This window comes from Lissotriton vulgaris, chromosome 7 (assembly GCF_964263255.1).
Source record: "Lissotriton vulgaris chromosome 7, aLisVul1.2, whole genome shotgun sequence".
NCBI classification, from domain to species: domain Eukaryota; kingdom Metazoa; phylum Chordata; class Amphibia; order Caudata; family Salamandridae; genus Lissotriton; species Lissotriton vulgaris.
In genome coordinates this window covers 1,348,621,942-1,348,635,951 of record NC_141695.1, presented here as the reverse complement: position 1 = coordinate 1,348,635,951, position 14,010 = coordinate 1,348,621,942, and the positions used below count along the sequence as shown (strand labels likewise).

The window sequence follows — 14,010 nt, the reverse complement described above, 5'->3', positions numbered from 1 at the left end:
TCCTACCTTTCCTTGCTAGTCTGGAGGTTGGAGGGTGCTTTGTGGGTGCTTTTATGCAAGTTTAGAGGATGGGAGGCCTTTCAGGGTTTGGGACAATAAAGAGTGTAGTCGGTTATTTTTTTAAGCCTAGTTAGTTCCAGAGTTAGTAGTTCAGTGAATTGTTTGTTATGAGTGGCGAGATGGTAACGGCGCTAAAGAAGAAGCTCTGGGGTGCTTAGGGGGGAAGGAAGTGGTGCCTCAGGGCACCAGGTAACAAGCTGCAAGCAATCAGAAGTGGGTAGGAGGTGGCAGAAGGATTCCATAGTTTCCACCTTAGCCAGATCACAGGCGGTGAAGAGGAATTCCAGAAGAGGGAAAGAGCAGGAATTGCATAGGCAGTGATGCGTGACGCGTACCAGTGGGAACATCTAATCTCTACTACAAAAGCTGTAGATGGCATGCAGAGTCCAGTTGCTCAGCGTAAAGCTGTGTGGCTGCTGATGGGGGCAGAGTAGTGACTAAGGCAGCAATGGGCTGACAGAGATGGTGGTAAGTTTCCATTGGTTATAAGGTGTACTGGTACAGCGAGAGCAGTAAAGGGCTGTGGGCTGGCATAAGAATGCAGTCTTTGGCAATGACCGGAAAGGGTGCATCAAAAGGATGGGAGACTGAAGCCAGGAGTTATGAAGTGTTGCATTCACCTTCCAAGGGCCTGTGCACCGACAGCTTGGCGCTGGAACATGTGAGCACGCAGAGCCAGCGCAGGCCACTGGGGATACATGGCAATGACAGAGTGGTAATATGGAAGTAGTAAGGGGGAAACAAGGAGGCTACTGAGGGGAATAGGTAGAAGAAAGGGGTTATACAAGAGTTTATGCAGCTGCATGGCAGGATGAGGGGGGTGCTGGTAGGAGAGAGGGTAAGAGTACAGAGAGGGACATCTTGGGAAAGGAGACACAAAGTAGAGGGCAAAGGCAAAAAAAGGTAGATGGAAAACATGGAAACAGGAAGTGGTGGATGAAGCCACCCCAAGAAGTATGGACTGTTTATACTGCTGTACACCTTTACCCAGGTGTGCCAACACCTACTGCACATAATGTGCTACCCCCAGGGCAGCCGCAAACTCACACTGGCCTGGGGGTAAGATTTTAATGAAAGGCAGACTGGCTGGTAAAAGAAGCCAATTCTTCTTTCTCTGTGCATGCTGCAATGCCACCTGCCTAACAATGGCTTACTTCGATCTTGGTGCAGGTCGGAGCAGTGAGTGACTGCACCCACAGGCAGGAGGATGTCTGAGAGGTCCTTTGAACCTCCTTTCTGCCCTCCAAATGGCTGCCTTTTGAGGCCAACTGGCTGCACACCACCTTTCTTTGGGGCACACTCAGTGTGCCTCTTGACAGCCTTTTGACGTCTTTGCCGGCATCCTTAATACGGCGCAGGGCAGGCACCGAGATAAAGTGTTTCCCTCATATGCATGAGTCAAGCCCCATGCAAATGAGGGAATGCTGTCTTAAGATGGTGCTGATGCTATATGTGTGCCATTGCTGTTAGTATTACACAAGGGATCACACAAGCGTGGCACACGCTCAGCCAGGGGCTGGAGAGGTGGGCATGTTCTCCATGCAGGCTGCATGGAGAATGGAAAAGTGCGCATGACTGGTTTAGGTGGCCCGAGAGGGCCAACCAAACAGTCATTGCACACTTAGGAGTGGGCAAATCAGTCTTCCCCTGCCCTACTCCGAGTGCAGAGCAGCCCCGCCCACCACAAAGCAGCAGGACATGAAGCATACAATGATAATAACGAGAAGTTATTATTATTTTATGTTTCTCACTGCTTAAAAGCAGTGAGAGCCACCCCTGTATGCCCTACTGTTGACTCACTCTCAGACCCGCATAAATGTTTCATAAATGCTCTATGTTATTGGAATTTTGGACTGTCAATTGCAGGGTGTAATCTGGACACCTCGGATACATGGAGTTATTCTCTCGATACTTACCCTGGGAAGCAATGCGCTGCTGTCAACACGTGACTGGTATCTATGAGAGAACCTCCGCACACATGATCCGGACCGTAGGTCACGCTAACCTGCCATGGATATTGTCCAGAGCTGGCATCCATGCCACCCACTATCCGACTGTGATCTGGAGCAAGAGAGACAAGAGTTTATTAGCTAAAAATGTCCTTTCAAACCCAACAGCAATAAAAACAACCATGAATGTGCAAGCCATGCCACTGAAAGAGAGACGCATAAAGCTGGGACACTGGTTCCAACTTTTGGTTACAGCATCATGAGCTCTTCTCTTCTACTCATCCCCACCCCACTCATCCAATTCCCCATCCCTCACCCAAACATGCAAGCACACCCACAAATTATTTCCATTCGCCACCTTGCAAGACACAGACACTCTCTCGGATACACGCTCCAACACTTTATGGTATGCAAACCACCAACCTCGGACAGCCACCTACTGCTTGACTACAGAGATCCGTCTCTAGATTGCCAAGAACAATTTAAAACTCAAATCAGACAAAATGCACAGCCTCATGTGGTGCCTAAACATAACCCCTTCACCACTGCTTGGCCAAAAAGCATGGTCCCCTGACCAAAAATGTTTAAAATCTTTGGTAATGGTGGACCCAGATCGACCACCGCACCCCTACCAGGAAACACTTACACGCCTCGGCATCACCCCTGCCAACCCGAAGAAAATCTGTGCAGACATAACTAACAACCTCACAAATGACACATCAGCAAGCACAACAATGGTCCCCATCATGAAGTCTCAAGACCTCCCACTTAAGGGCCATACCAGCATAACCAGTAATGTCACTTCACACCTGATATACAAACTCCATCAAGAACTCCATCAGTAGCCTCATTAAACCCTTGCAACTCTCTCAGCTAAATAGACCAAAGACATAAAACCAAGTCTATCTGACCATCTTCTCACCATGAACACCCCCTTCTCCATGATGAAAATATACAACACAAGGGCACACCACAGCAACAACATAGATCAAGACACTAGTCAGGCTCTAGACACACATTCCAATATCAGACTCCCCAGCTACGCTCATGCATGGATAGCAATACAAAACTTGCTAGCCCTCTTTATGGCCTAACAGTTACACATGGTTTAACAAACCCAAGGACCCGATCCGACAGAAACATCTTCTTGAAGGCACAGAACTTGAAGACCCACAAGAGAAAACAACTGAGCCACACACAGAACACAAATAACCGCCAAACTGAACAACCTCAGAAACCATGCAACTCGGCCATTCCAACACATAATGTTACCGGACCTGTCCATCTATGACTGCACCTCAGCTACAATAACACAGCCCAGACTAAACTAACCGCCACTCACACACTTCGCAAACTCCCAGCAGAACTCCCCGGCCCAATAACACCAAAACCCCTCCTTAAAACCAAGCACCAGCTCAGCAGCTCCCTCCCAAAACGAAGTCCCAATTAATTTCACTACTAGGTGGTGCAAGAAAGGATTCCATGGAAAATGGGACTCACCACCCAATTTGGAAGGTAAAAAATAGCTACAATAGGCAAGCTGAGGGCTTAAACACCCTTGGACACTGGTGCCACTGTACATGCTGCAGCAATTATAGTTATGCCCACATCCTTCAGATCCTATAGCCATCTCACCCACAGGGATAGGGCCACACACCAGATCACAGCAGCATTCAAAGGCCTCTCATTGCACCAATGAACCCTATGTAGACCTTCATAACCGCCCTCACTTCAGCAAAAGATCAACAGACAAGAAGCATGCGCCTAAACACCCATTAGTTGTCAAAACATTGCTTAGACATGTTCTATCTTCTCTCCTCACTGGATAAGAATCTTCTTTTCCCAGCACAGAAACTGGTGACCCAACGCATGCACTCCCACCATCCAGTTTCAAAACCCTTACAGTCTAGTCTGCCAAAATTACTTGAGCCAAGGAAAAAGGAGGCAAACAGACAATTCCACAACCAAACTAAACTAAACCCACTAAACTAAAGCACGCAGAATTCACTCCAGGCTATGAATTCCAATGCTTCATTACTCTATACCACATTATAACTCCCTCTCTTTCTCTTTCAATATACTGGTCACCTTCTTCCAACCCAAAATTCTCTGATACAATTAGAGACTCCATAACATACTTCATTCACAAACCCCCAAGTAACACTATAGTGAAGACTTCCACATCTGGTTGGAACTACTTGACAAACCATCTACATTCTTGTTAACCATCAGCATAGAAATTCTACTCCTGACACAATCCGTCATAGGTCCTATTGGGTGACAAGCACTGGGCTGACCACTGAAGTCCAAGAGGAGACCTCCAAAGTTATAGGTGTAATAAAATATAGCTGAAAGTGGGAACCCAGTCCAATAGTCACCCTCCGGCATGCATGGGACCCTAAAAATGCTGAAATCCCCATTGCCCCAGGGCATCATTAGCGCCACAATATTCTAACTGGTACCCATAATCGGGATTTAGTTCACCTTATTGCATACTTTCTAGTAGTTTATGAAGTTACAGGGGAAACCTAAAAAAGTATCTGGTGTCCTGTAAATCAGATCTACCCCCAAGAGGTGTTAGGGTTTACTGAACAGATGAGATCAAGCATTGGGCAGCCGTTAGTTCATTTCATGCTGGGTAAACCTTACTGAAAAGGGTGCACAGAAGAAAAACCTTTTGAGGTAGGATGTTTTCTTGGCAGAAAAATGCTTTTCTTACAGAGCCCTGATGGGACAAAGAATGTGAAGCAATATTATGAGCGGTAAACAGACATAATATCGAATCCAAAATATAGACTGGACATAATAGCGAGGAAAAAATATAGACTAGACAAAATATCGACGAGACATAATATCGACTACAAAAATATCGAGTTATATCTATATTAATAGCCAAAATATCGAATCAAAAATATAGACTAGACATAATATCGACTAGATAGAATATAGACAAAATAAAAAAGGAAAATAAGGTAAGTTTTTACTAATTTTTAATAATTGTGTAATATAAATCTGTAGCGGGTAGTGGGTTTATAGGGGAATAGGGTGGGAAGTAATTTAAATAGAATTAATTATGTAATTATTAATAATTGTCAAATAATTAATAATTAAATAAAATTGATAATTAATAATTGTTTAATTGATAAATAATTTATAGTAAATTAGTTTCAGTAGCGGGTAGTGGGTTTATAGGGGAATAGGGTGGGTACTAATTTAAATATAATTACTCAATTATGTAAATTAATATTAATTGTAAAATAATTATTTATAGGTAATTAAATAAAAAATAATTGGTAATTAATAATAATTGTTTAATTGATAAATAATTAATTTATAGTAAATTAGTTTCAGTAGTGGGTTGTGGGTTTATAGGGGAATAGGGTGGGAAGTAAATCAATAATTAATTATTAATTAAGTTAATTAATTAAATTGTTTAAATAATTATTAATTGTCCATGAAATTAAAAATAATTGGTAAATAAAAGTTATTGGTATAGGGAAAAAAAATTACTTGGTACTAATTTTTCTAAAAATTATAATTAATTATGAAGTTTTGGCTTTTTTATACTGTTGCACTCACTGGAGTGGAAATAGTAATTTTAACCCCTACGCTATCCAACGCTTTCCCTACTGTAGCACCCACTGGAGTGGGAATAGTAATTTTAACCCCTACGCTATCCAACGCTTTCCCTACTGTTGCACCCACTGGAGTGGGAATAGTAATCTTTACCCCTACACTATCCAGCGCTTTCCCTACTGTTGCACCCACTGGATTGGGAATAGTATTTTTAACCCCTACGCTATCCAATGCTTTTACTACTGTTGCACCCACTGGAGTGGGAATAGTAATTTTAACCCCTACGCTATCCAACGCTTTCCCTACTGTTGCACCCACTGGAGTGGGAATAGTAATTGTAACCCCTACGCTATCCAACGCTTTCCCTACTGTTGCACCCACTGGAGTGGGAATAGTAATCTTTACCCCTACGCTATCCAGCGCTTTCCCTACTGTTGCACCCACTGGAGTGGGAATAGTAATTTTAACCCCTACGCTATCCAACGCTTTCCCTACTGTAGCACCCACTGGAGTGGGAATAGTAATTTTAACCCCTACGCTATCCAACGCTTTCCCTACTGTTGCACCCACTGGAGTGGGAATAGTAAATTTTACCCCTACTCTATCCAACGCTTTAGCTATTGTAGAATTCACTACAGTTGTTACAATAAATTTTAACTACTTTGCTATGCTACGGTAAAATTATTATATATGTTTATTTTTTTAAAAAAATTATATAAATATATGTATTATTTTTTATATTTTTTTTAATTTAAAATAAATAATTATTAAAATAACATTAATTTAATAATTTTAAGTAAGTTTATAATAAATATATTTATTACTACATTAGTTGTAACTTAATTTAAAGACATTTAAAAAAACGATATTTTTTACAGTCTATATTTTAGTAACTCGATATATTAGAGTCGATATTTTAGTACTTACCTCTTTAAAGATAGCCAGTCGATATTTTGTCCATCGATATTTTGTCAACGATATTATGGCAACTCGATATTTTTGAGGTCGATATAATTTCAGTGATCCATTATGAGCATTGGTTATATAAGTTATTTTGGAAAAATATGTCCGTGGTCCTGTGTACCCTTTATGCGGAGGTATGCGACAAACCTGATGATCTGGCCGGTGCAAAACTTGGTGGTTTGTCACAGAATGTGGCGCTTCCATTTAAAGGATGCCTCTCTCATGTAGAATGGGTGCAAGCACCGGGTTGTTAAACGAACAGAAAAAGAGTTGAGTGTCCAGGCCGCCCACCTGCCTCCACACTGGGCAGCAGTGTCTTCATCAGTTACCATTCCCTTCCATTTAAGTATTTGTGGAATGGTAAACTATTAATCATGGATCTTGATAATCACTGGAGGTCAACATTCAAGTGTAGATCAGCATGAAACTCTTCGTTGCCAATCACCTTGATCCAAAAAATAATACTTGTGTGTCTCCAATTACAGTGTGAATTGCATGTTGTGAGGACACTTCAACAAACTTTTAATAAAATATTGTTCTTCGGCTGCAGAAATCATCATTGCTATTCCAACATTTTAGCTGTTTCACCCATTGTTAACCGTCCATTATATCTTTTGAATAGGAAAAGATTTACCTAAACCAGTACATTTTTACTACCCAAGTTTGTGCCTATAAATTAAAACTGATTTTCAAACCTGAGTCGGATGAAATCCAATAAAACATATTTTCCCATGCACATTAACGATTAGTCCCATGTTATCAATGCTCTCCATCGCTTCCGGTTGAGTATACTCTTCAGAAGAGGTTAGGCATAAGGAGTCCTCCACAACCAATGTATCAAATGTAATAGTCGTATGGTATACGTTGCAGAAGTGGCTGATGAGTCTACTTAGTATATTAAGTTTATGTTTGAAAAGCAGACCCTATTCCTGTCATAATGGGCTTCAGCACTGGAGTTAATGTAAATTATTATGATGCATTGAGATCCAGCCAATGTCTCCTGGCTTCCTCTGCCTTCCTTTTTCTAAAAGTCAAACTAAAGAGTTTCTATGATATTCAAAACTCAAAAAAGGATCAAAGAAAAATCTTAACAGCTCTTTGGACAGTACTTACGTGCTTCTGCAGGTCGTACATCACAGAAACCTACAAAAACAAGAGAACAAGCAGGTCAGTTACTTTTTGAGAACAGTAAATACTCGTCACAAATGTCAAAGTTATTATATATATCTAACCATATTACTGCTAATTAATGTCAACACCTGGATTACTAGACTTTTCACTGTTTTCAGAAGGTTGTTGGACTATAGGGACGGTCCCTGAACCCATGTTTTGGGAAAACAATGGAGCATGGCCGTGAAGATAATAGACATGAGACCAAGACCAGTCAAACAGCGAAACACCAATCCCAACTAGAGTTGCTACTTGGACAATTTTTTTACCAGCACCATCAGTATGTGGATGTCCCAGGCCCCGGCCTATATATACTAAAATAAGCAAAATCACCCAAAACTGGTATTTTTAGACCTGATTTGTACATACTTCAAACTGCAAATGGAAATGGAAAACACTTTTAGATGTGCTCGTGAGCTACGTGAATGATCTACGGCTAATCACTAAAGTAAACAAAGGCAGAAAAGTCAAGTTACAAATTAACACATTTCATTGTGTTAAAAGCCCTATTCAGTATCACGCCCAGCCTTTGCAGCCTCTTAAAATAACAACAAATGTCTGGGATTTTTCTCTAGTAAAGGCTAATCCCAACTACAGTGCGACAGGTAGATGAACCCAGGGAACCCCACATCATGAAAAGTATCTCAGATAAAAAACAAATGAGTTGTAAGCGCTGCCAAAGCGCCATTGGCAAGAACATGAACCATGGCATGGTTGACTGCCCAGTTCCCAGGGCTTAATTTGAGCCTATGGTATCCGGTGCACAGCACCGGCATTTTGTTGTCTGCACCCGCACTTATGACAGCTTCCAGTTGGTGGTGCGGTTTGCAGATAAATTAAAAATGAGCAGAACAGCAATTGTTTATTAATTCAGTACTGATTGAAAACAGCTAATACCTGCAGACCCCCCCCCCCCCCCCCCCCCCAACCAAAAAAAAAAAAGTTATTTTGACAGATTAGATTTGGGGGCCTGGAACGGTCACGCTTATAGAGTTCTGAATAGTAGTAGTTGTGTAGTTTCTATCATTGGCAATGACCTTGTGCCCTCGGCCGAAGAAGTGCCCTCAAGAGGCCCCAAAACTCTGTGCTCCGGCACATATGTGCGTAACAGGGAGCAGGGACAAAGAAGTAGCCAGTGCTATATAAAGCTTTTCAAATAAATAAACAAATAAATTTGCATATATCCCCAACCCCCAAAAGTATCGTGCAGGGCAAAAAGTGCACCTATTCCAACCATATTAGTGAAGATCCTGCTGCACAAACATCTGGGGCCCGTTCTGTAATGCCATGGTGCTTTGAGGCTTCTGTAAGTAGGCACTGATGCCGGTTGCATCCCTGGGGCACTTATGTAATACTATATAACATAATATAATATAACGATGCTTCCAGAGGCTACCATACATTAATTATCTCCCTTCAGTTAGTAAAGATATCCATTTAGATGAACGCTGTGTTCTCAGTCTCTCATATTGTTGCTGTCGCCATTTGAGATGCACGGGACGTCATTGGGGACGTCTACGTGTTTAGATGCAAGCTGGCCCACGGAGTACTTGCTGGTAGACATGATGTCTAGGATTGGGTGTCTATTTGCAAATTATGTAAATTCTACAATTTTCACAATCAATTTATTTCTCTAGAGTTTGTCATTGTTTACTTTCAACTTCATTCAAATGCTCAACCAATTTTAAGTTTAAAAACAACACTACTAAAATTGTGCATTTGAGCCAGAGCTAAAGCAAGAAGCACTATTTGTTCACAAAAGGTGATAGTGCTACCACCTAGTGGATGGTACTGAGAAATACATTAATTTAAAACTGTAACGTCAAAGACCTACCTCGTGAGAGTACTAAGGTCGTTGAACTTGTCACTTTAATCCGTGCACACTCCTTTCTATTTATGAGAGAGATATAATAGCCTCCATGGTAAATTTTAATTCACATAGCTGGCAAGAAATTACTGGAAGAACACAGGGTTTTTAAATGGCCCCATGGAATCCTAGAATTTAACTTGGTAACAGTAAACAGGGCTTAATTTACAAAGGCCTTGGATTGAAAGTCCAACATGTTATGAGTGCAGACATATCTCGCCCTTTGGAGGGAATTTGCGACATTCGTGGAACTCAAGGAATTTTAGAAGTGTAATTAATCTTCAGTAGATTCCCAAGAGCACTCATATGGGCAGCCATTTATGAACACCCTGAAATGTACTTGTGTACGCGACCACATTCAGAACTAGAAAGCATTTCATTTTGATTTGAAACTTTCTTAGGTTTTCCATGCGGAAATGTTCCTGCAAAATTTTGTGACTGCAGACCAACTTTTGTAAATGGACCCCCTTTTGAAAACCCACGAACCAACTCCATTTAAGACATTTGCTCAAAAGGGGATTTAACAAGATTTGTGAAATTTCGATGTGAGATAATCCTATTTCCAGGGGTAAAATCACAACAATCCTGGTACTGCAAGTTAATAATGAGATGTCCTCGTAAGTAATATTCGTGCATACGGTGTGCATAACCTTGTGAATCTGGACTGAAGTGGTAAAGCTTGTATATTTAATAGTACGAGTGAGAAGTCGTGAAAAGTATTACTGCCTAAACGGTTGTATGCACTTCACACCACACCTTTCGTTTCTAAGCGCTGTAAATACCAGGCATCACTACTATGCAATTTAACATACGCAATATACGACCTCTGGAACGATACAAGGTTAATTCGGATCTTAGGATAAAAACACATCACCTACATACCACCTTGTGTTTAATTGAAAATGTTCAACTCGAGAGCTATTCAGCCCGACGTCACTGAGGATGCAGAGTACTCCAGACGGTGAGTTATGGACAGAATTTGGAATTGTGGCAACTAATCATTTGAAAGACCAAACCAGACATTCCGGAACTAAAGAACGTCTACTTCCGAATGTTCCCAAAAGGCTGAAATTAGAAATGTCACTTTCATAACTCTACAATTTCTAAGAAGGTATGCATTCTCTGATAAATGAGAGTGCAGCAGCACACCATGCTTTAATGATAGATTTGTGATTGTGTGCTCCAAAATTCACCACTGGCTACATATCACACCCGTACCATTCTACGGAATGGGCGTAGCTCATTTGCTACCTTGCTCTTTGTGTGACACTTAAGGGGTCATTAGGATGGGTCCGCCATCCTGTCGTGGGAAGGGACCGTCCGCCATAAGGGCGGAGGTCCCGTGCGTCGAATTAGGATGCACCTGTCACAGTGGCGGGTGCATCCCGCATTTTTAACATTGCGCCGGGCGGTGCTGAAAGCACTGTCCGCTGCAATGCTAAAAATGCATGTTGTGCGTTTCAAAGCACAACATGACAGGCACTGCGCGGTGCCTGCCATGTTGTACTTTGAAACGCAGGGGGGGTACCGTACCCCCCATGTGCACCCCCTAACCCCCCCTTCACCCTGGGGGCCTGCAACGTGCCCCCAAAGCAAAGACCGTATGCCTTTCCACGGCGAAAGGCATAGGACCGCAGGCATCGTAATAGGGTTGGCGGTGTCTCGCAGACACCGCCACCATATGTAAGCACTTTTTCCGCTGGTCATGAAGGCGACCGGGGGACACCCCAGCCATCCTAATGTGGCGGGGGTCATTTCTGTGAGGAAGGCAGACGGATTGCACCCGCCGGGCCGGCGATGGCTACCGCCATCCCGACGGAGGCAATCCGTCGCCATCCTAATCGGCCCCTTAGATTGTTCACACTCACTATGACTGCGGAGGTGTAACATTGATGGAAGGGTCTCCACTAAAAATTGTTCCAGTGCCACAGAACGCATTAACAAAGTACTACGCTTGACGTTCCTTCCGCATTGATGGTGAGTCTCAAAGGGGGTGACATACCTGGAAACAAGTGTGGAAGACAGACCTGGAATAGTAATTGGTACCTCTGCATAGTCCAGCGCTTTTCCCCAAGGCAAGTCGTTTCTCGTAAAGACTTGGGTGGTTGAGGAATGCAGGGGTAAAAACGGGTTGGAAAGACCCCGTTGTAAAGCCATGCGTTGGAATGGCTTGCGTGGTTCTGCCACACAACCCACTGAGCAGCGTGAGGCCAGCGAGCTGTGCTCGGCCGAGTGCCACCCTGTGCCAGCGACACCCTGAGGCTCTCATTGCCCTTGAAATGACCTCCTGGCCTTCACTGAGGGTTTGGCCCACCCGGCAAAAACACCCCAGCGCCCTCCTTATGAATGTGAGATTGGACAGCAGTGGAAATTTCCAAATATTGGCAGGTCTGACCAGTACAGCTGCTTCTGAAAACATAAAAAGACACACTTTGGCTTCACGAGCGGATGGCCACGAGCAGAAGGCACGTGCAGAGGAAACGTCACCTTGCCAAATCCCCCCTGGCGGTGGACGTTGGCCTCCGAGGTAATGATGCAAAGCAGAGCGGGAGGAGGAAAGGGCGGCGGTCGCAGGGAGGGTGCGAAATGCAAGGTTAGGCACAGGAAGGAGGGAGGGTTGATTTGACTTCTGAGAAGGGCATGCCAAGTCTGCCGCCTTGATCCTTTCAAATGCTCTCCCAGCATGGGAAACATCGCCACTAAAGAAGCACGCGCTTTGGTAGCACGCCACAGGCAAAGCACATCTTTATAATGTGGAGGCACCGTGTACAAAGAAGCACAGAAAGCGCAGAAACAATAACGAAGCGGAAGGCTTTCCATAAAAAATGAAATTTAACAAAAATCAAGAATCTAAACCAGCGTTTGAATTAAAACCGAACTGTAATTAATATACATGTACGTGTATTTAAACTAGTTAACACTATACTATTATTATTATTACAAGCGACACATGCCAACCAAAAATAAAGCAAAACAAAAAGTTTAGGAAATACTCCAGTGGCAAACTCAAGGGAAACTCTTTCTAGCGCCGGTAGAAGTTAAGTTTTCGGGAGGTGGAAATCTTAGTCAGGTGCTCGAGAAGAGACCGGGGTATCTACGAGTCTCCAAATGACCAAGCGAGCTCTCCACAAGAGCATAGACTCTGGCAGAACCCGAGGGAAGAGGGATCTAGCGGGCCATCTCCTCACAACCAAGGTTCTATGGGCATTGTTGCCTGGTTTGCTAGCCGGTCCTGTTGGATTTTATGGCTGTTTGACTCTTTACCTGAGAGTGGGAATCTCATCGCGGGAAGCCAAGTGCCATTCCATGAAGGTTGCCAGGTGAATCGGTCTTCAGATAATCAGGGACACCATACTACAGTGTAGTGTGCACTTTAACACACAGCTGTAATCAAGAACGTTAGCCCAATTGGTTCAGTTGAGGTTTACCAGGACTTCAAATCCCAGATTGCACCTGCTTGTTAAATTAAAGCACAGGATTGGAACACTAAGTCCTTGAGGACCTGGTGTCAACTGGGAACCTTATATTCCATTGCGTTTTGCACTTATTCTCCATTTACCAGTTTGTTCAAAGTTCAAAATCTAGCCCCTGGCGTTTGTAGTTTCTTTCTCAAATCCTAAGGTCGCCACAAATGCTGCTGGGGGTGGCGGGGGTAGTGCACAGAGGAAAAGAAGGGGACAGAGCCCAGGATCTTCAAAGGACTACCGTACTTCAGAACCAATCTGCCAGCGCAAAAAATGAGAGGGGCAGCATTAGTCTACCTACAGGCGCCATTGCCAACATACTGCAGCTAAGGGGTCTCCTTCAGCAATCTCACAAGGTATCAGACCACAAAGGCCCTGTGCTAGCCGACTTACCTATACTCCAGGCCAAACAGGGCAGAGGCTTGAGCACAGGGTACGCAACCTGCCCCAGTGAGCAGGGAGAGCAGGCAGCCAGGCTCTTGGAGCACATCTGCCATGTGATCTGCTCAGACCAATGCACATTTTCCAGAAGGCAATTACCGAGGTGCCTCTGTAGGCAGTCAGCTTAAAGACCATCGGGGTAAATCCCGACAGTCTCGTTGGCAAGTTGAACAGCCTCTACCAAATAATACCTCCTAAAATGACCGTCCACCAGCCCAACAGAGTAACAACCGCCCTAGCGAAAAAGTCAAGCATTAAATAATTACACTGAGGAAAATAACTCCTTACTCATTGAACTGGCCTATAAAGCGGGTACTCTTGAGTGATACAAAGACTGTACAGAAAAATGTATAGAGTCAACATGGAAGAAGTAGACAAATGCCTGGCACTACCATCTATACCTGTAGTCACAATCACCTCAGTGCAAGGAGAAACTCTTATACCACTCTCCTCCCCATTTCCACTTCTTAGCCTTTGAGTAAAGTCAACTGAGGGAGGCGGGCTCTCACAGACGCACCCC

At 43.5% G+C, this 14,010-nt stretch overlaps 1 protein-coding gene across 6 annotated transcripts in view; it reads right to left on the bottom strand.

The window, feature by feature from the left end:
• Positions 1–14,010, bottom strand: part of LOC147703666 (prostasin-like) — an 80,757-nt gene that overhangs the window by 35,070 nt on the left and 31,677 nt on the right. For all 6 annotated transcript variants that reach the window (XM_086932003.1, XM_086932005.1, XM_086932008.1 and 3 more), the window contains exons 2-3: positions 7,662–7,691; positions 1,977–2,121 (exon numbers count right to left, since the gene is read on the bottom strand). In XM_086932003.1, the coding sequence (XP_086788129.1) occupies positions 1,977–2,121; positions 7,662–7,691 (175 nt within the window). The remainder of the gene's footprint in view (positions 1–1,976; positions 2,122–7,661; positions 7,692–14,010) is intronic.